General features: G+C 38.2%; 1 protein-coding gene across 2 annotated transcripts in view; it reads right to left on the reverse strand.

Annotated features, from left to right (window-relative positions):
- LOC112161620 (SH3 and PX domain-containing protein 2A) overlaps nt 1-27,689 on the reverse strand; it is a 211,495-nt gene that overhangs the window by 172,484 nt on the left and 11,322 nt on the right. For both annotated transcript variants that reach the window (XM_036215466.1, XM_024296904.2), the window contains 5 exons: nt 25,624-25,699; nt 23,365-23,441; nt 22,687-22,778; nt 16,973-17,004; nt 8,030-8,158 (listed from right to left, as the gene is read on the reverse strand). In XM_036215466.1, coding sequence (XP_036071359.1) covers nt 8,030-8,158; nt 16,973-17,004; nt 22,687-22,778; nt 23,365-23,441; nt 25,624-25,699 — 406 coding nt within the window. The remainder of the gene's footprint in view (nt 1-8,029; nt 8,159-16,972; nt 17,005-22,686; nt 22,779-23,364; nt 23,442-25,623; nt 25,700-27,689) is intronic.

Raw genomic sequence — 27,689 nt, forward strand, 5'->3', positions numbered from 1 at the left:
GTAGGCTATATTATAGCAGCATATAGACACTTATTTAGTTAACTATAGCATAAGAAACATGCTAACAAGTCAATGAAACACTTCAAATCACTAAATCTGTTGAATTTTTCATTGTTTTTCTCACTTTTGAACAACTACGCTAAGGCCAGCGTTTCTTCTGAATTACTGTTTGTAGCAAATACTGATAGAAACACCTACAGTGCCCTCTAGTGGTTGTAAGAGTTGGTACATTTTATTATACATTTTAAAGATTGTGAGGCATAAAGCTTTATTCTGGACTGACGGATGAAAGACTTTCAGATCAACTAAGCAACACATTTTAACTGTATATTCTAAAAAAATTGCGCTTAAACTTGACAAATTCATGTTAAAAATACTGTAAAGGATGGTCACTCCTCACTCGCAGCCTCACCTAACCCCCTCTAACTCATACTACAGGCACAGAAGCACCAGGCAACACACATATAACAAAAGAGGACAGTTCTTTTAAGATCTTTTTTATCTTTTTTACACTTTCTGTCATCTGGAAACGATCCGTTTTAACAGCTCTGCTTTCATTTTTACTGTAATCAACAGCAGATTCTCATCTGCAAGAAAGTATCACAGATTTGTTAGATATTCAACAGTCAAGTGGAAAACCTAGAAAAAAAACCTGCAAGGTTTGAATATAATCAGTTAAACCTGCTAAATATGCAACTGCATGCACAACACAGTGATGCTGGGATGCAGCTTGATGTCCTTTGACATTCAGAAGTTTATGTTAGCCACAAATTAGCTTCAAACTGTAATGAAATGTGTCTTCCATTTAGCGTGACTCTGAGAACCACAGACTCAGCAGCACAAGGAGGCTTTTCTCTTTTTTCTAGGGACGAGAAATGATGAGGAATGCAGAGTCGCAGCAGCGGCCCTGCAGACACCCGACACCACTGTTGAGTACAGCGCCAGAGACCCCCATTCATACCCAGCTCCTGTATTTATTAACAGTAGATCCTGTATCAAAGCGCAGGGGCTGAGCCTGCAGACCCCAACACACCCACCTTCAGCTCTGAAAACCAGACTGAGGTTCAATTACCTGTGCAGCTCCGGCATGTGGAGAGATGTGGGTCAAAAACGGCACAAAATGACTTTTAAGAGCCGATGTTGACCTAAGGAACAACCTTCACTCCCTCTTGGACTCTGAAAGCATCTCTTATGGTCTGAACGACGCCGTAGCCCCTGGCTCTCTAAGGCTCCACTGATCTGTGGACACAGCAGTCTTTTAAAGTCTCACAGCCTTCCCCCCCTGCCTTAAAACTGTGGCTTCAAGTAAATGCCAAAAGTAAAAGAAAACTATCTTTACAGCTAATTCTTTGCATTATAGTATCCCCTTTTTCTCCTGTTTCCCTAATCTTCCTCCTGTGTCTTTGACTTTTCATATGTGGAAAAACACAGGATAAGCCTAATTTCTTGAGATGGTCATTAGTGCTTCCTATGTTAGGCTGAAGGAATGTGAAGGATGGGGATTACTCCGAAGGGATAATGTGTCTTCCATCAAAAAAAAAAAAAAAAAATACATTTAACACTTGGCAAGCGTTCCATATAATGTCTTTGGCGGTTTGTTGACAAGAATTATAGGGTTTTTCCTCTGTTATACAAGGAAACTTGTTCTTGCTGAAACTGCACATACCAGGTTGGTAAACTCAAGGTTTGAGCAACAGCAGCACTGGGAGCTGAGCCCTGATGCTGCTCGGAAACACAGAACTTTAATTCTACAATATGCTCAAGCAATACTGAAAGTAGAAGCTACAAACTACAGCATTTTTTCTTTTTGTTTTTATTAACAACAAGCCACTTTTTCACTAATCCTTTGCAGCCATAAATGTTTTCCCTCCAGGCAGCCAAACATCACCTGCAAGTTATCCAGTTACCTGTTGGCTAAGTCTACATTTGAAAAGATTTTTGCAAACAAACGTGAACTTTTTGTTTACACAAAATTCAATAAATCCCCTTTACGTAGATGATTGGAGAGAAAACATACAGTAGGATTTACCAAGGTTTTGGAGGAGCTCTGAATATGTTGAAAGCATAAATTGTCTTGTTAAAATAAGCAAGCAAGTCTGGAAGTCGCTTAGCACAAACACCACCAGCCCAAAGTATGGGTATAAGAGTTCTTGAATGGACAATATGTCCAAACTTCTGACGTAAGTTGGGTGTTTCAGTGTTTAGCTCTCATTGACTATATATAAGAACTGGACTGAGTGACCCAATGCCCTCTAGTGTTTCAAATAGGAAGGAACCTCTATCTCCAATAAGCTAAGGGGGATTCAGAAGTTCCTCTCTACTCCCTAACTACTTTCTATTACCTAACTACTAAACAAAAATCTCATCTAGGACTATCCAGGCTAAGTCGTAGCCCTAGTCTAGGACTATGTACTAGTCTAAGACTAGATCGTCCTAGTCTAGGTATAGGACTATCTAGTCCTAGACTAGGACTATCAAGTCTAGGACTATCTAGCACTATCTAGTCCTAGACTACAATATCCAGCCAAGGACTATCTTGGACTATCTAGCCCTAGACTAGGACAATCCAGTCAAGGACTATCTAGCACAAGCTAGTCAAAGACTAACACTATCAAGTCTAGGACTATCTTGGACTATCTAGTCCTAGACTACAACTATCTGGTCTAGGACTTCCTAAACCAGGGATCTCAAACTGGCGGCCCATAAGCCATTTGCGGCCCCCGAGATTATATTTTGTGGCCCCTGCCTTAATATAAAAGTTTAATGTTGGTGCAGCCCATGAGTTTTGTATGAATGGCACTTTTACAGTGGTGTGTGAGGAGCTGACGAACCAACCAATTACGGTGGGGTAAATGGCTCTTGGGGGCGTGACATTGATCGGACTTGAAGCATGAAAACTTTCAGGACAGGAAACTTGACGTCCTGCTCCACATTAATGAGTTCCTTAGTTCTTTTTTGTAAGAAAATGATTATTCGCGAGTAATTTTCTCAACATGTGCAGCCAGTGATGTATGGGGTTCAATTTGTGGCAAAAATATGTTTTTGCGTCCACTATGCCTACTGAACAAGTTTATAGAACATTTATTGGTTCATGTCTATGTACTACTAAGCAATATCTTCTGGGTGCCCACGCTTCTTTGAGGATAGCTTTGTGATGTTTCATCTTGCTTTTTCTTTAAAACTTTGCATTTGCTATTGTCTTTGGATAGGCATCAGAAAAGTCCTTAGCAACAATTGCTAGCGTCGTTAGCGCCTGTCGTTTCACAAGACAGAACATATTGTTTAGTAGTAAAAAGACATGAACAAATGTTCAATAAAATTGTTAACCAGAAACAGATAATGGACCAAAGATATAGACAGTGGACGCAAAAACATATTTTTGGCAAAAATGGAACCCCATATGGCCCAGCCTCAACCAGACTGTCTTCAGTCCCCCCCAAGATAAACTGAGTTTGAGACCCCTGATCTAAACTATGTAGAAGAACTTTGGACATAGCCTTATCTTATTGGAACCAGTGGTTCCTTCCTTTTTGGAACACCAGAAGGCAAAGGGGTCACTCTGTCTAGTGCCCTGGAATTATTTTAAAGCAATTCGGACATTTTTTAACAATCGTAATTATGACATCACAAAAGTTCTGAAGTAAAAACCTAATCAATATGAACACTTCATGAAGTCTATTTATATTTTTCTAGATGAAAAATTGTCAATCTAGTGAGCATTGGTGCACAAAGTTTTGGTACAGAGGGTTTTTTTTTTTGCAAGGACCTCTTGGAAAATTTCTTGGACACTGGATTTTGGAATTGTAGATCTGGACTCCACAAAATGGTAAATTCCCGATATAGTAACCTAGTTGTGAGTAGTGCAGGAATTCAGACAGGCTTTTATTGAGAAACAAACAGAATATACTGTTATTATATTTGTCAGAATAACCCTTCTTGCTCTGCTACCTTTTTAACATGTTCTTAAAATTCCTAATAATTTTTCATGATATTTTTACCTGAATCATACCTGATTGGAAAGAGTGGTAGCCATAGAAATGTTCAGACAAACTTGGACCAATCACTGCTTACTGATGTCATCTGACTACAACATGGTAGCATCCGTATTGTGAAAAACTAGTGACTCTTAATTTAATTTTGTTGGAGCCGAAGATAAGCCATTTTCCACGCGTGTCCAGTTCTCCAATACACTCCATAGTAGCACTCTGAGAAGTGTTCATATGGTTAGACTCATAAAACTTATAGAATCCATGTATGGAGTTTAATTTTGAAAATTTCAAGTAGATTATCTGAAGCCCTTTTCTTTGTTCCTCTTTTTGTCCTAAAACGCTAATCTCTTTGAGTCACCTGCTGTACCACAACTAAATAGATCTCCACATGTATCTCAAACTGCTTCTGGGCTGCCTCACAATCACACAGTATGTGTTTCATGAGGCCATGTTCATTGACTAAAATGACTCAATAAAAGCTGCTTATAGAAATCCCATTGCCTAACTACTACATTGATGTGTTCTTGGGACCTATGATTTCTTTCTTGTGGTTCATCAAGCCTTCCGATAGAATTGTCATCTCTTCGAAGAAACTTGATATCAAATTGTTGAGGATTACACTGATCTTGTAACATACATGTAAGTGTAATTTAATCTAATTTATAGGTCAGTGGTCGGCAACCTTTAACAAAAAAAAAGGTTCATTTGGGCTTGTTTTCTACTGATCAAAACCTAGAAGGAGCTACATAGTCTTACTTTAGTCTCAAAGAAATTTGGATTTTGCCTTTATTACCTTCTTTTTTTTTAAAATAAGAAATATGAATTACGTCTATTTTTTGGCACGAACAAAAGCAAAAATATTAAAAGAGACTAGCATCTCTCAAAATGTGATTTTTTTTTTCTTTTTACATTTGACCGAAACTTAAATAACTTATTTTCAAAATAAAAGATGATTTGTGCCAAACAGGATCATCTCAGTGCAGCTAGTAACCAATGTTGTGCAGTGTAAGACAATATATGCTTTTAACTCATAAAAGATCAAACTTTTTACCAAAATTTTACTTTGCATAAAAAATCTGTTCATTCTGGAGGTAGTGTTGAGCAAACAAGACGTCTTCAGATCAACATGGATGTAAAAACCAACATAGTTTATCATCTATGTGCACCTCAGCCATCAATTTATACATTTCATCTAAATTTAAAAAACTCTAATTAAGTAATCCTTACTTTAAAAATGACTATTATTGTATTTTTCCTAGGCAAGAGAGCCACCATGGAGAGACACACTTGAGTTGTTAGTATGCTGTGAGCTCTGGCTTCTTATTGACTCCCTATTAAGCTGCACGCACGGGTGTGCACGTCATACATGAAAGCCTGTAGAATGCTGTCAAAAACTATGTTCTAATCTTCTAATTTCTAATGAGTAGCACACATTTATCATATAAACAGCACTAATATGTACAAAGTGGATGCATCTCACGACCTCTCCCTTGTGTTGTAAAAGTATTCGCTAAGACCTCTAGCTTGGTGCATGCCCATTGAAAAAAGGTCTGTTGAATAAATGGTGGACCACTCGGTGGTCTGTCACTTTTGTATTTTAATGTCTAAAAACGTCCTTCATAGGTGAACTGGTGACTCTAAATTGTCCCTAGTTGTGAATGCAAGTGTGTATGGGTGTGTGATTGTGACACTGGTGACCTGTCCAGGGTGTAGCCTGCCTTCGCTCAGAAGTGGCCAGGTTAGACTCCAGCAGCTCCGTAACCCCATAAGGGATAAAACGGGTTCAGAAAATGGATGTGGGCCAGCTGTGTGCCCCATACAGGTTTGCCCGTTTTTTGCCCATAGACAGCCCAGATACCCCCGTAAGGGCAGTTGTGATTAAAGACTTATACAGCTGGAAAGTCAGGTTTTTGTCTTCAGTTATTCACAGGTTTCAAACCATCTAAAAGTTATCATTTTAATTGTCACCCTGCAATTTGTATGGACTAAATTGAGAGCACTTTGAGACCATTCCGAGATGAGTTTGAGACACTCTTGTATTCAAGACATCTAAAATGTTTTACATAAATTGCCTCAACTGTCCCAGCCAAGTGAGATGCTCCTGGGGTGCAGGAGGAAAAACAGTAGCCGCAATTACTGTCATTTTTGAGGAATTACATGCAGTGTTTTGCTCTTTCTGCTAAGAGTTAAAGGTGAAACCACTGAATCCGAAACATTTCAACAAACCAACAAAGCTTCAAGTTTAATTTTGGTCAACTTCTTTCCAATACGGTGAAAACTGAGGAGGCATCCTGGAGGATCCATTAAGCCTTTTTAATGAACCAACCTCTCTGAACCACTACCTTTGGCAAGAAATTGCTTTTTCCATTTTCTCCCCGAGTCTCTCCATGCAAAACTGCACTCCTGAGCCAGCATCTCCCCCTGGCAAATGCTCAGAAACAGACAGATGATATAGTTGTCTATGGAGTGAACTCCAATTGAAAGATATTCAAATCAAGTTTTTAAAAAAATGTCTCATCTGATTGCACAAAGGATTTTTATAATACATCTGTGATAGATAGCATCTTTACAAGCATGACAACCACAACTACTGTTCCAACTGAAACAAAGGCCACGAGACAAACGATACTGTCATGCAAGTGCAATGGAAAATTCTTTCTTGGCGCAAGACAGCAGGCGCAAAAAAGTGGAGAAAGATGAGTTTACTTACGGGTCTGACCAATATTTAGGAATACATTAAATATTTCAAGATACGGATGTTTTAATAAACGCATAGGGCAATGATCACAGCCACAGACTCCTTGTAATGGCGTCACTTTTTCTTGGGTGTACTTGCAAAAACTTTCATTGCAGAAAGTTATCAACTGTGTAAAGCCTGAGAATCCTCCTAGGACTCAACACTCAACCTTTGGTTCCCAATGTGAAGTTTGCAGCTGTGTATTCACATGATGTGTAGGAGGTGTAAGGATTGCAGCTAATGAAAGCAACCGGGTCATATTTATTTCTGCAGAAGTGTCACTGTGTTATAAAACTGTCGAACAGAAATGGGGGTCATTTTTAAAAACGTGCGGTCTATTGTTTTTCCTTCGAGAAAGTCTTAAAAAAAAACAAGCCAAATCCAAGATAAATGTGCTGAGCAAGAATAACAACGAAAGGAACATGGAAGCCATAAATCAGCAATGAAATGTGGATAAAATCCACATGAGATCCACAAACAGGTCAACAACACCAACTCTTCATGGTGGTTGTAAAAAAAAAAAAAAAAAAATCCCAGAACTGCCCATTTAAAATTCATGGAGGAAAAAAAAGTTCTGGTACACGACTTCAAGGTGTCGGAATATCCGCCTCACACTGGCTCCCCATTGGGCTGAGATTCTGTTAGAGCGAGGAGGGAAAACATACATGGACCCTGAGGCAGGACACTTCAAAGTTTTTCCTTGAGGCCTGAGTGGTCCTCACACCCATCATGAAACCCAAGTCAAACTGCCTTCCTGGTCACCGATCGCCCCCCTTCAAGTCTGTGAGAAACACATGAATCCCATTACCGTTTTACTGTCTCAGCACACCGTTAAAGTCGAACCTTGTTGCCTCTCGCCTTCTAAGAAAGCCTCACATTATATTTCGGTGTATTTCTTCACGGAATATGAAAGAAATGAACTCGCAGATGACCCGTTAAACGTGAAGGAATGCTGGGTATAAAGTCTCCAAAGCAACTTCCTGGCTCTGTCTTTGCAAAGGTTAAATAGCTGACTAAGGAGTCTTTACAGCTGGCATTTGTAAACCCAGCGTGTCTCACCGGCTTTCCATTAATGTGAGGTGGAATAATTAATACGAGTCTGGAAGACATTCCTTTTGCTAAAGGCAACATTTTGGCTTTAAGCCCAAACTAACAGGCAAAAAAAAAAAAAAAACAGGACACACTGTGAGCCAAAGCGAGCCTCCAGATGGGGTTGGGCAACAAAAGAGGTGAAGCATTTGAGAGAAACATTTGGACAAATCTATCTGCGTCTCACATCTATGTTATTGCATTGATTACTCACCACTTTCGCTCTTTTCAATGACGTCCACGACTTCTCCTGCTTGCAGGCTGATTTCTGCAGGCTCTTGTTTCTCGTAATTAGCCACCACCACATACTGTTCAAGGAGCATAGGATCCGACGCATCCAGACCTGGAGTTGATGGAAAAAAACATGCTGTCAGCCAGCTGCCAGCCATAGGTCCACGAGAACGACTGTTGGGCACCCGCTGTGCCATAGGCCACTTTGTGTGTCGAGCTCAGCCAATAGCAATATTCACAGGGTTCAGTGCATCTTCCCCAGAGTCTAGCCATATAGATGCAACAGATGCCTTAAAGATGCAGGAAGTTTAGTCAAAGAGAAGAAATCCAAAAGTAAAGCCCATCCTGCTTCACTCAAGTGGTTTCATCCTGAAACTTTTCAAGTAAGCGAGCGCAGAAAGTTTAAAGCAGTTGTGCAGAGATTGCAGAGTGAGCTAAGGCCAGCTGAGGGCAGGACAGTAGAGCCAGAGAAAGAAATAGTTTCCCTCGGAAAATAAACCATCTACTAAAAAGGCTCCTGCTCCTCAGCTGGGGTTGGAGCTGGAGGAAGAGTAGGGGGGTTGTGTACGCCAATCATAAGAGTCGGCACTGGGGACCTTAAATAGAACCAGATGAAGGGGCTGGAGCTGAGCTCAGAGGGATGGCCCTCTGTCTCTGTGAAACACTAGAGCTCTGACTACAGCATGCAGGCCAGCCAATGAAACCCTTCCTCCTTCTGCCTTCAGAGTTAACCATATAAGCATCAGCAGTGACTTACTTCTTCATGTGGTTCAAACCTGCATCGCTAACTTTATTCTAGAATTTAACACAAGCAGCAGTGACCTCTTAATAAAACACCTTGTTGTATGTGAGTTATTTATTCTAAACATTCACATTTTTTATAGTTTCAACAACTAATCATTGCAGAAATTTTGGCAAAAAAATCCTCAAAACAAGCCTATCTGATTGCAGCAAGGCGGATCTAACCAATGTCAGCTGGGATTCAGCCTCTAACCAGCTGATGCTCGGATCTCACATTAACAAGAGGCCCGGCTGATCGTCGGGTTCAAAGCTCCAAACACAGAGAGCTACTGTACGCACACTGCAGTGTATGTACTGCTGCAGCAGATACCGCTCTGTGGAATAACAGGCTAAGATAACATATCATACACAGCGCAACAAACACAGATTAGGTAGGGGGGGGAATAGATTCTGCAATATATCGCGATATTTCATTTGGCGATAATTGTATCGATTTAAAATATTGACAAGGCAATATTTGGTTAATTATTTATGAGCAACCATATCTCAGGGTCTTATTTTTGTTTTCCACTTTATTTCTTCCATCTTACTTTTGGAACCTTTTCGGTTAAGACACATTCATTTTTTTTTTTCGTTACATTGAAAAATATTTTGTTGTGGAAATCAGACAACATTGCTGTTCCCTTTTAATAATAAATATGATAACACTTTATAATAAGATTCCTTAACAAGCTTTATTAACACATTAACAAACATTATTAATGTGTTTATAGGGTCTTAGTAACACATTTATTAGCCAAATAAAGTTTATTGACATGCTTGATTCATTAACATCTAAAATGAGACAATTTTCTACAAAGCTCATATTAATAAACTTACTTACTGCTTACAAGGTTAACAAATGTATTCAATGTATTTTTGTCAACAGTATCTGAAGTGTTTTGCAGCATCTCATTTAAAGGGTCACCAAAATATTTCCTTATTTGCCAAAAGAAAAGCAGCATGAATTTGTGGGAAAAAGCAGCTTATATATGAGATACAGCTGCAGTGCTTGGTGTTGTGATCTTTAAATAAAATTCTTTTTTTACAATTTTATTAACGTGAAATGTGTATTAGTATTAAGGCAACTCTAAAGAAAATTGTGAAAAATTTCTCTGGTACATTTTTGGGATGTTTTGTGATGCATATCGAATCATGTGACATGTATCGCAATTTATATCGTATCGCCAGACTCTTACCAATACACAACCCTATTAAAGACCCACTCCAATGAAAATGGTGTTTTAACTTGTTTTGTGACACTTTCTACTGATAGAGAACAAATATGAAGAAAATTAAGATAAAAATGGCGTTTATGAGTATTTCTTGATAAATCGTAATCAGGAGCTGATAAAAAGGTGCTGTTTGAAAAAGCTTGTATTAATGCATCCACTTGCACAGAAATAGATCAGTACATCTTTGTTTTCCTGGTTTGAGCTGCCATCTGGCTCTAAACTGTATAGCTTGATAGCGCTGATATTGCTCGTCTTTTTTGTTGCTCAGTTAATGTTAGTTTGTGTAACCAAAGTGATGATGGGAAGTAAGGGCAGGCTCACTCTGCCCAAAACAGAGGGAGTTTCGGATAAACTATGGCCTTGATTTTAGATAAAAACGCCATAATCATAAATAAAAAAACACTTTCACAATTGATCAAAAGATGATTGAAGTGGGACTTTAAATATATGCATTTTTGACTATTCGGTATTTATTTTGGACTATGTTAAAAAACAAAAGCAATTCAAGTTTGAAAATGTGCCACAAACACCTTCTGCATAGAGTGATTATTTTATTTTGAAAACTAAAATAAATCTATTTCAACGCAATTCATGGGAGGTTTGGAGCTCACATAAGGAGTGTCAGAGATGATCTGATTAATCCGCTGAGATGAGCTGGAGAAATACTCCAAACAACATGTTCGACTTTCTCTAAATCTGGAAAATATTTTGCCTTCGATTCGAAAAAATCCATCTGAAATGTCAAGCAGCTAATAAGTCACAGAGATAACCTCAGAGCTCGGAGCACGCCACACGCTGAAGCTGCCAGAGGCTCTCGCTACATTACTGCGGTTGAGCTGTGGCTGAGCTGTGGTTTATGAGGACTTATTTAGGCAAGATGTTTTGTCAAGCTGCACATCTGGGTACGGAAATAATGGAAAGACAACTATTTACACTCTGCCTTGTGATTTTCCTATAAAGCTTACAACAGCAAAATCTATATTTAAAGCAAAAATTTAATAATTTATATTGACAGCATCAGCAGCTTTATGATTGAGTGACTCGTAACAGATGAATTCATTCTCAATTGTGACATGACTCACTCTGTCCCCGCTTATTTTCCTAAAGAAATGAGGTAATTTAGAAAGTTTCCACATTTCAGAACATCTTTACTTTCCCCTAAGTACCGCTTTGCCTCGATTTTCAGATTTATTAGCATGTTGTGCCTATAAAAACGTAATTCTCTTTTCATGAAAGGTAGTTTTCCACAACAAGAATCTTTTGGATTTCAAACACGGCCACCAAGTTAGGTTTGCTTATTCATCAACAGACAGAAGTAGAAAGCATACATATGAAATAATGATCGAAACTGTGGAGACATTATAGGATTTTATGCGAAAGGGGCTTCATAAAATATACGAGCAGCTGCATGTTTGAGAGTTAAGGCTTTGTCAGCAAACTCAACAGGCTTGGAAAACAAAAGATAATATTTCAGTTTCGTTCAGGAAATGAAATGTTTTCAAACAGCAGGAATGCGGAGTCTGAACAAAGACAAGACCGGCCAGAAAAAAAACTAAGGTGAAACAGCCTTAGAGAGGGTGAAAATTAGATTTCCAGGAGAGGTGAATGCAAAATTTCAAAGTGCAAAGATTTTTCAACAGATTCCGCATGAATGAACGTCACCAAGCAAGTAGTTTAGTTGGAGCTAAGGCCGCCGTCTCTGTTTGAGTCATCCACGTGCTTCCTGCTTCCACCCCTGCACTCCTACACATCCAAACCCCATCCTGCCCCACCCACACCGACTCGTCACCAACTCCAATGACAGTTGGAAACTTGCAATAAATCCTCGGAGGAAAAAAGAAAACCAATTCGCCTATTTCAAGGATTTTTATTTTTTCTTGGACAGCTACTACTTTTAGAATTTAGCGCCACAATTTGAGCCCTGCAAGGACTGGGGTGAGTGTGGAGGGGTTAAAATGTTGCACAATGTACACAATGTCTTTTATTGGCTCATCGGCAGCAGATGTGCAGCTGGATTAGAAAGGGAACTGCTGTTTAGTGTTGTACAGATGTACTCATGTCACTGAATCAGTATGTGGCGCTGAGGGAGACGGAAAAGACCACAAGAAAAGGAAAAATAAACATCTGCCACCCCCATAACTACCCTTATACTCAGAAAGTTTGAAAAAAGGAGCATTTCTTCACATAATCTGCTTGTTATGACATATAATTAACATAATAAATGCATAAATCTAAAGCTGTATTCAATGGGCATTAAAAGTCAAACTTACATGTTGGGTCTAATACTTAATCCTTTTTTTATCATCATTGCAACATTTTTATAGATTTTATTTGTACAAAACGCAATATTAAAAGCAGAACTCGGTGCAACTTCTTTGTACTTTTGGAAGTTAGTTGGTTAAAAGTAAGAAATTCTATATATTTACTGTAATAAAATGATTAACAAAGATTTTTGCCTTTCAACACTAAAATGAGTAGTATTTTTTCAATATTTGAATCTTTCTAAGTAATAGAAATAAAAAAATAAAAAAAATGAAATAGTAATTTTTGAGCAATTTGTCCATCTTTTTTTTAAATTTGCTTAATCATTTTTAGCAAGAGTGTCAGACTGCGGCTTTAAAGGCCAACATCCTGCTGATTTTTAACATCTGCTAACTACGTGAATCAGTTATGTTTGGCCTATAAGGACCTTTAATAGCAGGCTAGCTGGGAAACACAGGCTTAGAGTTTGACACATGTGCCTCAAAGGGTCAAAGAGTTGCTGGAGCCTATCCTAGCCGCTGTTGTGCCAAAGCAGGGTACACCCTGGATGGTTTGCCAATCCATCGGGCGGAAATCAATTAAACAAATGTAACAAATTAAGTGTAAACCTGTAAAAAAATATTTATCTATTTCTGTAGTTACAGTATTTGCCAGCCACTCTTATCTGTGAACTATCACACACAAAACTGCACATTTAGAACATTTTTGTTTAAGAAAATGTGTTTTTCAGGATGCCTGAAAATCCTTTCACGTGAGTCTCAAAATACCTCTCGGCTCATTCATCCAGGCAAACCTGAGTAAGGTTCATGGCCCGTCCTGCTTTCAGAAATTTCCACTATCAACACAAGGGTTGGGGCATTGCTCATTCATACATCCTTCCACACCCAAGCTTTTACCTTTTACAGCTGAAGGTTTTTGGCATGTGTCAACTTTTTATTGTGGGCTAGACCCAGCAGAAAAACAGACCCAAATGGATTAGTCTAACAAAGGCTAAGCCTGGATTTTTAATAAAAAATTTCATAAAACTAATTGAGCTCTTTTTTTTACAGTTAGTTTTGACAAATTATTTTCTAATTCATAGATGATTTTGATATATTCCCTATGAATAAAGTTTTTGTCCACCGAAATATGCTTTTACCAGAGGACCATAAAAAATGTTTTCAGTGTGTAACGTAAGACGAATAAAACATGTTTCTCCTAATACTTTTACAGTAATTCTTCATGTATTTTCACTCACCAACATCGTTCAACGATGCCTCTGTAAATGCAAAGATCAGCTCTGTTAAGTTTTCCTTAATTTCATCTAGAACTCATTAAAAGGTCATTTTGGAACAGAATAATGATTCATCAATTCTAGCCAACAGACGGTAAGATCCTTCTGAGAAAAATGCTGCTTTCATGTCATGTTTTTTGAACATTTCACCTTCAGTCATCTGGAAATTGTACACAAGTATGAGCCAGATTTGTCAAGGTCGGCAATTATTTTGGTGATTTCTTGATGGATTTCTTTTTAATTGCCCTATGATGTAATGTAGCTCTGATGTTTAAAGGTGTGACTTCTGTCAGATACTTCTGTTGCCAAATATCATCACATGGATTTATTCAGGCTTTGCAAAACTAAAGCTAACTTACTTTACACAAACGGAATTCAAAGAAATGTTAGTGTAGCAATTTTGAGCTGCAGATTTTTTTATCCTATGCATAAAAGATAAAACATATACACATTAGTTAATTAAATGCAAAAGCATATATTATTATTTTGCAACACAGTATTTAGAAAATGGACAGCTGCATTGAAATAAATGGAAAGTGAGTGTTTTGTGAATTGACTTTGCTTTAGCTACTCTAAAATTTAAAAGTAGTCTCAGTAATAGAGCAAAAACATTGACTCTTGACCTATTAGGTAATAATAAATGACGAAAGTTGTCATATTTAACATTTTATAAAGAATTAACAATTGGCTAATACAATTTTTAAAGAGATTTTGAGTCTCATTTTGCAATCTTTGCCAACCCAAAAACATCTTAATTCCAAACATCCTGTGACTTATGAATAGACTGACATACCAGCTTCACAAAAACAGCCACATGAAGGGCAGGAACCAAATCTCGTGCTGGACTGTAAACTTCCAGCAGGCCCACAGAGATCTGCAGGTCAAACAAAAACTGCTGGCGTGCACGCACTGACGCACTGCTTCAGCCTTCCAACAGACACCATTTCCACTTGCCACGTAAACCTCCACTTCTCTCTCCAGCTGTTTTTCACATGCACTACTGCCCTGATTGATTTTCAGCTCCTCTGCTCTTCTACTCTATTTCCAAAACGCATCCAACTCTGTTCGAAAATGAAGACGAGCAGCAACATTTTGGTGAGACAGCACCTTGCATTTCTTTACCAGTTACTATCCAGATGACAGTTTTGCCAACAAGTGGAGCATCTGACACGGAGCACTTTATTATATGCTTGATATAACACCTCTACGAGGAGCTCACAGGATGTAGGCGCAGATTCACCACATGGGACTCAGCTGTGAGTCATAAACGATAAAAAAGATCGTTTAAAATCTTAGCAATGTTGTTTGGCAGAGGAAGTTGCCGGTTATATAACACAACTCCCCTTTGATTACATCTCTTATTTTTTTTTTGCATTTCACCACCTACTTTCAGAACCTATTAAAAGATAAATGACCACAGCTTTTAGGAAACAGAAAACGGCAAAAATTTGATTGAAAAATAAAAGCAATGTGATCAGCTGCAAGTGACAAAAACTGCAAAGATTTCCTCCACTTGCCAGGTAGACACTAAACCCTTTAACCACATGCAGCTCTGTGGTAGAAGACTGCATTCTCCTCTTTTAGGACAGAAGTGCAAAAGGTCTTAAGGGAAACTGGTAGCATATAATTATGAACCCCAGAAGCTACGATTAGAGAGCAAAATTTACTCCGGTCTCATCTGCTGTCCTGCTTTAAAGCAGGAATATAACCGCTAATGTCCGTCATGGGGATCTTGGTGAAAGTTTCTGGATAAAGTATGAGGTGCTTTCACAGATTTTACAACATATGGCTTTTTATTATCATCTGCACAAAGAATAATTGTTGTGAAATAAAAAAAAAATTGAATGGATGATCAGACATCTAATATGAAACAAAATTAGACCGAAACTGCTAAATGTCTAGAAGAAAACGACAGAGTGCGAGCTATTCAGCACAGACACAGCCAAGACAAGGCAATCTTTTCCATTTCACCATGAGGCTGGAATTCGCTGTTACTTAAAGCCTCCACACCATGAAAAAAGGCTCAAAGAAACAACCCCGGGGGTCCTATTTCTTTCCTGTGCCAACTCCTGCTTCATTTCCCCCCCCCTGAGGATCCCCTGGTCCAGCTGTGACATGCTGTGGCAGACTGTAGGAAGCACAGGCGGATATCACAGGGGAGTTTGAACCCCTCCAGCTTTGGAAAAAACAGATATAACCTCTAATATTGTATGGCGCAACGATAGTAATATATTAAAGTGGGTGTGGACAATGCAAAAGTAGATAATCAGTTAAGTTCTGATTTGAAGCCCATTTGACTACAAAGTAACCAAAATCAGGTAAGGTTCACAATGCAGCCACAATAGGGTTGATTTTGCAAGCCCCTCCTCATTCATTTAACATAAAGACATTCTAAAAATGTTTTGTAATATCTGTAGAAGCTGGTGTCAACAACTTTTTGTGAACCCTTTTATGGCATTTGTCACTGAATAAGATTTGACCTCGAACAAAAAAAATGCGAAATATTTTTTTAAATAAAATTGGATATAAATTAAGGGGTTAATATCAACTTTAATAGATTTAAATATCTCTGGAATTATATATGAACTGTGCTTGTATATATATATATATATATATATGGTGTATTTTGATTGATATATGACACTGAGTCCTTAGAAATAAAAAGTATTTTAGCGTGTGAGACAATAACCAAGCTAGTTAGTTCTGCCGATTTGGAAAATGTCAGTTTTCAATGACATCATATCCTGCAAAGATGCCAAAAAATGTGCCATAAAATGTAATGGGAGGACCCCAATAAGCACTTCCTGTGAGTTCTTCAACACCCCCACCCACCCATTCTTACCCATGGAAAGGAGAACAGAGCTACAGACTTTGCATCTGATTGCAGCATGTAGTTTAGTAATGCAAGTAGGCATTCTGAAATTGCAAACACGTAAGTCAGCTCGCATGCAAATACTAAAACTGCACAGCTGTTGACTAAATCTGCCTCTTACTTCTGCTGCTACACTCACATTTACAGGCGGAGCTGTGCCACTCTGTCTTCCTCACATACTCCAAGTCATGAGAAAACATAAATGTTTGTCTAGAGGAACTTTTTGACCTGATAATACAACAAAACTCCACAGATAGTTCTAGATATCATACATTATTCTTAACTTCAAAGAATAGATTAAAACAGACCTATAGAATAAATAAATGCCTTATTTTTGGGATAAAATACAGTTAATCTGATGGAAATGTTCATGATTATTTAGAAATCAACTTCTGATGTGATGGTTTGTCGTTGTGTGTATCTGGAAAATGTAAATGAGATCATTATCCCACAATAAGGTGGCGTTAGAAAGGGTGGTTTCTGGGGTTACAATGATCATCTTACCTGATTTCCGTTTGCCAGAACTCCCGCAGTCTCTGCAAAAGAAGAAGCAGCAGAGTAGCATGATCAGTGTCAGTTTATGCACCAAGTCATTGACGAAACTCCATCAATCCTCTCAAGCGGCTACAAGCTAAATGTCCATCTGAGGACATCCAAGTGCAGCTGGCACACGACCACCAGCCAAACCCTCGCTGAGAATGCACACAGAACTTGACCCACAAGCAGAGGGAGGGGAGCAGGGTGGGACACTTCTGAGTACTGCTGAAAGTTTGTCAGAAACACAAGGAAAAGCACCACTTCTTTACAGCCAATATATCTGGATATTTGGTCTAATGGTGATGGAGCCGCCTCTGTTTAACAGAACAGCATTTATTTAGTTGACAACAGTATCATATCAGCCAGCTAAGTCCCATTCATGATTACATGTCAAAGGCGCCTTTCTTAAGTCCGGCCTGTGAGAGAGCTATGAAAAGAAGACTGTTAACAAGTCGAGTCTCAGAGCAGAAACCTTTAGCACACTGCGCTCTCCCAGGAGTGAAATGATCCTCAAATAATCCTTTTTTTCTCCATCCTTCTATTAACATTGTTCAAGTATTTGGGGGGATTTTGCACATTAATATTTATTCTAATTTATCTTAAAGACCTACCTCAATGAAAATTGTGTTTTTAGTGTTTTTGATTTGTTCTTGAAACATTTCTTTTAAAAAAATGTAATCTTAAAATTGCATTTCTGAGTAAATATGAAATCTAATCATTGTGTATCAGGAGCCGTCGAAAAAATACAGTTGGAAAAAGGTTCATCCACTTGCAGACAAATAGATCCATGGACGTCTTTGTTTTCCTCTACTGAGCTCAAAGCTGTTCGGTTGGAAAAACTCAGATGTTGCTCGTCATTTTCGTTGAACTGGTAATGTTAGTTTGGGATTGTGAGGGGCTGTAAGCTGAAAATCAAGGTATGATGGGAAATGAGGGATGCCTCACTCCACGGTAACATTTCCACCCACAAACTAAAGACAAATTTCTGCTAGGGGTGGTTGAATTGATGTGAGTATTAGTACTAGCGAGGTCAGGTGAGATCGATATTTAGTCGCAGTTTTTCCTCAATACTATCTGTCTGCAGTGTTGCCAGATTGGACAAATAAGCAGCCCGATTTAAGTAAATACCCACCCAATTTGTGCAGGAAACTGCCCAATCTGGCAACATTGTCTGTCTGTGTAAACAGAGCACCTCTCTCTCTCTCTCTCGCTACAGCTCACAACTTACCTCACCTCCACCTGCTTTATCAGAGAGTACAGTCATCAAAGAGACATATATTCGCACCAATGACAGGATTTTTTATTGTGTTGTTTGTATCTTTATGGTTATTACATTGCTTTTGTTAGATTTTTTTTTACCAAGCAACTGCCTTTATTTGCTTCTTTGAATATGTTTGTGGTGTTGTTATTCTTACATCTTTGCTAATTTTTTGCATTCTTTTAAATTTTGCACTAGTTACTGTTTTCGTGTTGTTATTATTGCATTATGCCATTATTAATACACAGTACTTTTTTGAGGAACGTTCAGTTCAGATTGTTGTAATTACTTAATATGCATTTTTATTTGCCAAAAGTCTCAATCTTGTATTTTGTTGTACATTTAATTAACAAAAAAATATATATATATATTTGAAGTTATTCTATAATCAAACATTTCAAGAAAAAAGTATCTGTATCAGTATCCATATTGGCAATCCTTGCCCTGTAATTGCTTGGAATCAGATTGATTCCCGAATTCCCAGTAGTGCCTATCCCTAATTTCTGCTGAACCCCTGCCGCTCTGCAGAAACTATGTCCTAGAGAACGACAGAGGTTTTTTGGTAAACGGCAATATCATAATTAAAAGACCACTGGGAACGCTTTTACAACAGATGATTGGAGTGGGACTTTAAAACGCTAGTTTTGCTCAATTTACTCAATTAAGTGTCAAAAACAAACAAAACAAAAATACAGAGCTTAAAGAATAAGGACTTTTCTCATTTTTGATCAATTTTTCTCATGCATAAACTTATTAGGAAAGAGAAAAGCATAAATATTTTCGATCACAAGGCCGTTTTTTGAACCGCTTGTCCTCTTTCAGTTAACAGAGAAGTAGAAAGAGGTTGGGGAGAAGCTGAGATTTGACACAGATGGGAACAGACACCTGGCTCTCCGCAGCAGCCAACAGCAGGACAGGAGCCATGGTCAGTCATGGACATGAGTCACGCTTGGATAAACATTTTCCAACATTTGCCAGCTAACAGCCTGTTCAGCAACTCCGGTTAACAAGAAAAACACCGATAACAATCTTGCAATTGCAAACAGAGTTTTTTAGAACAAAGATGCAGATTTTACATTTGGCTTGGATTTCAGAGGATTACAATAAAAAAAAAACAAAAAAAAGTATGAGCTCACTCTCAGAGCCCCTTGCAGGAATAGTGGCTGCAAAAAACACACTAAATTTAGGTCCTCACATATGGTTGAATGCTACGAAAGAAGGAATAGACTTCAGAATCTACACATAGACCATCTGAAAAAAGTCAAATCTGCTACAATATTTAACAGTTTACTGTTCACAGCGTGTCGCCTTTGCAGTAACGGACTCAAACGATGAATGATGTGTTTGTTTGGCCGAAACCTGGCTGGGTGGAGAAGTAACCGAGCCTTGGAGAGAAGTGACGGGGATAAAGTGAATGCTTGACCTGCCCTGCTTCCTCGTGAGCCTCGGCTCAGAGGAGGGGTTATATTCCTCCCAGGAGATGAGTCTGCGCACAGCTCTGACTTTGTGAAGTTACCTCTTATCGCCAGTAAAATCTAACCGTTGAAGGAACAAGAAAATATGCCCAAAAGTGTTAAATATTTGTGACATTACAGCAATGTTTCAGAGATTAGCCAGGGAGGCTAAATGATTTCATTCAAATGAACAAACTTTGGATTTCTATCAGGAGATTCACAGAATAAAATGTATTAGTAATACTGCAAACTTAAGTGAGAGTGATCATCTGTTTGCTCCGGCTCAATCTTTAGGTGGACCTATTAGGAGAGGAATGTGAGATATTAGCCTTCTCACATTTTTTGGGCCCAAAAAGAGGAGCTCAGTATCTGCCCTGCTTCGTGTCTACATTACCCAGACTCCCCTGAGTGACCTGGAGTTAACCCCTGCAGGACTAGCCTCCAGCTCCGCGGTCAAAAGGGTTGACAGCATTTCTCAGCCAATCGCTTTAACAAACCAGAAAACTGACGTGCGCATAGACAGGCTGCAAAAAAAAGGAAGGTTTTATTTGAAAGTAAAAACATACACAGTCAAATCACGCAAGCCCACATCTGCAACCAAACCTGGCGGTGGTTTCAGACTGACGTCAGCATCAAAGTATGTTTATTTAACAATGCTAAGTCACGAATATGTTTTATTGTGCTCTTGCAATTATAATAAAATAAGCTCCAGCCTGTAAAGAGCATTCACAGAATTTTCAGAGAACAGAGCATCACTTTTTAGGTTCATCTTACAAAACACTAATGGGTTTGTTAACATTTATGCCCTTTTAGAGACAAAAAAAAATCAAAAAAGATACATTTTTGTAGTTAATTTGCATTTTAATTAAAGTTATGATTGGAGTTTAAGGTATATTTAAGGTAAAGTCAAATTTAAAGGTAGTTAATAATCGTGTACATGCATAAAACTTGATTTAAAAAACTGAATAGATTTTTAACTAATTGATTTTTATGATTAATTTTGGAGAAATGTGTCTTAGAATATTTTTTAACAGATAAGAAAGAAAAAATAAATAAAATGTTTCTATTCTTTCTTTCTTTACATAAGTAACCATTATTTAATGATTTGCTGTTTTTCTTACGTTCATGTGTGTTTTCTGAGTTGGACAGTCACTTTTCCAATCCATCTATGCAGCAATTCTCTAAATTTGTATTTTTCCCTGAGGGACATGAACCAGTCAGTGCAAATGACACTAAAATGAGTACAAAAGCCACCGTTTTGAAATAAAAAACTCCCAAATTATCTATTTTAAAGTATAAATATATACATTTTCTATCAAAATAAAGTCATGCTTTTGTGCAGATTCTATGTTATCTCTTTCTCCTATTGGGCGGATTACCAAAATAGTCCAGCATCTGCTACCGGTCCATCAAACTTTAGAACTCTTTGTGGCCCACCAATCAAAAAGTTCCCTTGGTCTCAACCCCACTGAAAGTATCTGCATTGTACTATTAAGCAGTGAGCTGTGCATTTTACATAACTGTGCTAAAACTCTGAGCAGGATGCAGTTTTCACATAAATTCTTGCACAATGTGAAGGGGATTATGAAACTAACCAAATCTAAGCTAACAAAGAGAATCTCACCCTCTTTTTTTCTTAATTATTTAGCTTTCCTACTAACACGACTTTATTAAAACCAGTTTAATAGTTTATTTTATGTTAGATTTCAAAAACGTGTTCAAAAAAACTCTCACTTGCTAAAGTTATTCTTTTTGAAATTGAGTTTGACTGAAGCAAAGCATTGCATTCGATTATTTTTTCCTCAAAAGTTATTTTTCAAGCAATGTCATTAAATTAAAGTCACATGGTGAATTGTGTACTCAACTGCTAACACTAAAAGTAAAACATCAAAACACTAAACACAAATATTCTGTCTAAGCCAAATATTTAAAATAAAATATAATATTTGACTCAAATAGTTAGAAATATATATTATTTAAAAATTATGAACAATCTAGTAACTTTTTTGTGTTTTTTTATCCCTGAACAACACTTCTATGTTAAGTTTTTTGTTACCATCATCAATTTTAAGAACCTATTGAAAGGCTCCCTCTAGTGGCAGATCGGTTTTATATCTGTATTTACACATTCTTCTAAAAGTCAGTGCAGTGGCGACTCTTCAACATTAGATGTCAGGATGTCAGGGCTTCAGTCAACAATAGCTGAAGTCTTAAGGCTGTGGGGATTCACTGAGTTGCATAAATGTTACCCAGATCCTTCTGGATTAAAGCATGATCATCTTAAAAAAGCAGCTTTTACAACCCCAGACTTTCTTCATGTGCTTTAGAGGCACTATCTTTATTTTGACATGGTCCAGACACGGCATTAGTGAGGGCTTTGTGTGGTTGACTATCTTACTTCAAGCCAACTGGACAGTCTCTGAAACCATAGAAGGCTTTCTCTTTGAAGTGGGATTAACAAGCAGGGGTCCTGCAAGTTGGAGGCCCCATGAAGAAAGATTTTAAGAAGCTTCCCTCTTCCAAATGAAAAGAAGAGGTGATCTCACGTATGAAACAGAACATAAATCTAAAGGAGAATGCAACATCTGAACAAAAAGTAACCATTGAAAAAGGCTGTCCTGTAATTATTGCAATTACACCCACTCCAACTTTGAACATGAAAAATGACTAGATAGAGTCTTATCTGCCCTCAAGAATGGAACTCCCCCACATGTCATCCATTCTGCCGCCATTTGTCATTTCCCTGTCATGGTAATTAATCAGATGAGCTGCGTCTCAATCAGAGGCAATAAGTCATCTCAGACAGCTCAGTCTGTGGATCAGAACAGGTCAACAACAACAAAAGGTCCCAGGTGCCGAGCCGAGCAAACTCACTGTGTTTACAACCCACCAGAGGGCAATATTTGGAATTGCACAGCTTATAAGACGGAAAGCGCTGCAGCTTCTAGAAAACAGTTCCAGATACTCACTCTGTGGGAGGGTTTAGATCCTCTGACTTTGTTTCAAAGAACTGAAGAACCTCCTCACTTTGGGAAATGTGGGAGGGGAGCTTCATCAGAGCCTGCGGTAGAGAAAAGGAGTGAAAAAGCTGCAGCGCTTTAAAAACATGTTTTTGCTTCGTTGGGACTGCGTAGCCAGTTTATTATATTTTGCAAGTGAGTCAGATCAGAGGACCAGGAGGAGATGTGGAGGGCGTGGAGGGGAAGGAAGAAGGCCCAGGGAGAGGGTTAAAACAAAGGAAAACACACAGCGGTGATATGGATGAAGCAAGACTTTTAAACGCTCAAATGCAAACGGGAAAAAAAATCCTCACCACACCTGCCCCAAATTCCTCTCTCTGTCCTAATGATCTGCTCTCACGTGCTCCCGTTAACTGCTGATTCATTCTTCCCCCCATGTGCCCCCATTTCCTTTATAAACTGCTTATTTATCTTGGTGGTAGAAAATAGCCGGTCGTGACAGAGCACTCGCTTTTTCTGCAACAGGCTGGCGGGACAGATAAAAAGTTGAGGCCTGTCTTGAAAAATACTGTGGCAGGTCAAGTGGGGGCGCTCTTTAAATCACAATGAAATATGAGAGGTTTGTCCTGAGCGTGACCGCACGCAGACTAAATGACATAAATAAAGGGGGTGACGTTTGGCTCTCACGTTGCAGTAATTATCCAGGTGCCTCAGTCTTCTGACAGCAACATCTCGGATGTGACTGCGGCGAAACAAGACTTTCCCTAAAATAAAGACAAAACAGAAAAAAAGGTTAAAACCAAACTTTTTTTATATTTAGAATGTCATAATGAGAGTTGAGTTCAGCTCTGCTAGATGTACATGAGTATAAATTTTAAGATTTTAAGACCCACTCCAATAAATATGGTGTTTTGGGGGCTTTTAACATCTTCTTGTAGCATTTTTCTCATGATACGAGACACAAATAAAAGAATTCAAAATTAGATAGAAAAATCCAAACATAGTGACGCCATGTTTGGAGTCGTCTTCCTCATGGAACAGCGCCCCTGTCCCCATAAAACTGTGTTTCGGGATAAAAACCCATCATTTGAAAAAGCTCAAAACTGGATGGCTCGATATTGCTTGCTTGAGGTTGTGACGGACTGTAAGCTATTGGGAGAGAGCAAAAGATGATGGGATATCAGCTGAGGCTTACTTCCGCTCCAACAGTCCCTCCCACAACACATTTCTAAGGAACTGTCAATCCTCTGCAGAAAATATCTCTTAAAAAATGATAAACACTTTTTGATTTTTAGCAAAAAAAAAAAAAACTGGCATATTCATAATTAAAAGATATCTCTGAACACATTTACAGTACAGTTCCAAGAGAAAGTATGTGAACCCTTTGGGACTACCTCAATTTATGTATGAAATGGACACATGATGTGTGTGTGTTTTTTATTTTAATCTCAATCAAAATCACGAGTGAGAAAAACAATAAATCACACCAAAATATGTTTTCATGTTTTTATTGACATAATCATATGTCCAGTTTATGCATAAAAACCAAGTGATTTTAAAAGGATCACATATTTTCTCCTACAATTGTAGATAGAAAAATAGTTGGAGTGGGACTTTAAATTTTATTAAGTCAGAAAAAGATAGAACGACTCCTCCAGGTTAGGAGGGAGTCACTTACCAAGGTACACTCCAAAACACGCCTCTTAAAAATAATTCTAAAATTCTTAACCCCTTAAAATATTTTCCTTTAAATAAACAAAAAAAAATCTACCAAAAATGCTCTTATCAAAAATTCTCATTTTAAGAAAAATATTCTAGTCACTAAAACATGTTTTCTCAAATTAGGATTATTTTGTTACTAAAAAAACTTTCGTAGTATGATTTGGTTTTCTTACAAGTCAATTTTCTCTTGAAACGGGGTATTTTTACTATTTTAGATTCAGTTTTGAAGTTAAATATAAGTCTTCTATCAGAAGTCATAATCTGGAAGGTTGAAGTTTGAGATTGATCACAAAGAACCCTGAATTTGTGCAGATTTTGAACCTGTTTGAAGCTCTAAATAAATGTACAAAAGTTGAAGTATGTAATCTAAGCCTGAATGTCTTGAAACAAGTTTTTATATCTAAAACTGGGTGTCAAGTATGCTGGCTGGTTTTATCTTAATACATATATAAAAAGAACTATTTTAAGATGAAATAACTATGTAAGAAATAAAAGACATATAATCTCAAAACAAGATTTAAAATCTTACACACTCAATTCTTTCTGAGTTTATCCCTCTTGGCTAGTTATAAGTTTTTATGTCTTAGTTAGATATACTTTTTTGCAGTGTAAGATTTAGCCCTCATTTTATCAGTATGTTTCTACCTCAACTTTGTGGGTTGTGGATTTTTTAAAAATTGAAATAATTATCTTCCGTTCCATTAGTGAGCGGGTGGAGCTCAGAGTGATCCTTTCGTTGAGGAGGTTCAGCCTCCTGACGATAATGGATTCTCAGTTCAGTTGACTCCAACATGTCTTTTCAAGGCTCCTTTTAAAAGGACCAATTTGGACTCCATAGATTTTTAAACACCATGAGCGCCGGCCTTTAGCCAGTTTGCTTCGACTAATGAAAACAGCTCACCCATGCTGGGCCTACAGAGAAATAAATCCGAACAGGAAAGGTCAGAATCAAGTGGCGCAGTTTGTCTCTAACAAAGAATCTCTTTGCTGCTCCCCTCTGCTCTAGTGCACAATGAGTTTATCAGAATAAACAAACCTCTCTCTGTTAACCTCCTACTGACACAGCTCACCACAAATTGATTTGGTCTGGGTTTGGGCATAGGAGTCGATGAAACAAAGTAATGCGGTGGGCAATATGTAGGAGTAGGCCGTGGATGGAAAAGCAGAGCAGGCTTCCCAACAATCTCAAAGAGTATAGTGGTGTCACAGTGTTGTGTTTGTCACCTGGCAAAAAGGGGATGATCCTCTTTTTTGGGTCTTTCTGTCCTCCCTCAATTGGGAATTTGTCAAGAATTCTCATCTGTAAAAAAGAGAAGTAAAAATATTTAATTATATGGAACAAACATGAACATATCTACAACTCGTTCAGCTATTAACAGCTTCTGTTTAATGATTGAAGTAACCTTAAAGCTATGTTATGTTCAATGAAAAGTCTATGATTGAATGGGCGTAAATGCATGTTTCGAGGTTCAGCGTTCAAACTTGTTTGCACTTGTTGCACAAGTTCAACCATGTTAAACTTTGACCAAACATGGACTTGAATTTGGTAGTGAAGAATTGATGACGTCCCTTTGTTATGTCCATAGACAGAGCATAGAGAGAACTGGACTGATCAGCCCCTCCCCCCTTGCATTCCAAACAGGAAGTACCCCCTGGTCCCAGAAAGCCAAAATCCCATAGACTTCTATTGAAAAATAAACAGCTATTACTCAGTCATTCTGTTATAACCGTTATTGCTCTGGTACAGCTTTTTAACACGTTATCGCTAAGGCTATTTTTTTCTTTTTGATATATTTTCTTTAGTGCAAGAAAATCCGATCCTTAAATAAAAGAATGTGGTTCCCACTGGCTCCATCTCAAACGTTCGAAGCGTTTGATTGATAGATTCTCGGACAAATCACTGTTTACTAACGTCGCCTGGTACCAAAATGGCAAAATTGGGGGATATCCGCAACGCAGAAAAATGGTGACTGAATTGACTTAATTTCATTTGAACCTGAGGAAAGGCATTTTCTATTGGTGATGTCACAGCCTTGTTTTGTCTATATCTGTTTATGTCAACACTTATGGCTGAGGCCGTAAGGGTTTTCTGTCTTTCCTTTTTTCCCCCCCGCTTCCATCTTTATTTGCAGATTGGTGCCCAAATTCTCCAGAGCACCTGATTGGGCGAGGACCTCCAGCTCAGCATTCAAACACTGCCACATGGTCTGTTGGGAACCCCACCCCCCCAGCTGGCAGCAGCAGAGCTTTACTGTGTTTGATATTGTCAAGCCTCGTTTCCACTGAGCAGTCCGGTATGGTACGGTTTGATCCAGTATTTTGAGCGTTTGTTAAATCGACCCATGAAAAGGTTCCGACCCGTACCTCTTGAGGGGCCCCATTCATTATACGTCCATAGAAGAAAAGACTGGGACAGTTGGGGCCCCTGTAGTCACCCACTTATTTGCAATGACACAATTAAAGAAAGGGATGACAACATTAAAGAAAACACCAATATAGAGCTAAACTAGCAATTCCGTTTTTCTCAACACATCTTAGCCACCGACAATCTTCTTTCAAACAACATTAAATTCCTGTTATACACAATGTACAAAAAGTAAAGCAAAATTTTCTGCCTATTTTGAGCCTGGGTTTGTTTGTGAAAGTTTTGGAGTCGTTGGGGTATATAATTTGTTTTTTATGTTACATCCTTTTACAAGTCCCTAGACAAGGGTGTTACACCTTTTAGTTCACGAAAGAACCAGGCAATTGAAAATCGATCATGGAGGAGAAACTAATAATTGACAGAATTGAATGATACCAAGTTTTTCATATAGCGGAATGGAGCTGTGAAAGAAAAACCCTTTAGCTAGATTCTAGAGGTTTGCAACACTTCGAATTTTCACATCAAGCCTCTTTCAACTGTAGGTTGCGGACATGCGCTAGTAAAGAACAAGAGGAAGAAGAAGCCCCTCCCAGCTTGTCCAGTGTGAACACCATGGGCTAAACACACATTCAAGAACACACATTTAGCACGTCCTTTAACGAGTCCCTTTACTCTTCTGATGACAAGTTTGCACCAACCTTCACATGAATTTGCAAATGTTTTTTTCATTTTCAAACAAACTCAAAATGTGGTATTGTGTCCCGAGGAAAGAGTTTCTTCATTTCCAGTCCTCCTACATTAACAGCGGTCTCTAGATGCAGCATTGCCTTGTTCTAAAATGTGCTCTGTCAAACAGCAGAAATGTTTTAAAGCAAAAAGAGAACTAGCTTTAGCTTTAAATTGGACCAAAAAGGAACCAGGTGGA

The sequence above is a fragment of the Oryzias melastigma genome, linkage group LG15 (assembly GCF_002922805.2).
Source record: "Oryzias melastigma strain HK-1 linkage group LG15, ASM292280v2, whole genome shotgun sequence".
Lineage (NCBI taxonomy): Eukaryota > Metazoa > Chordata > Actinopteri > Beloniformes > Adrianichthyidae > Oryzias > Oryzias melastigma.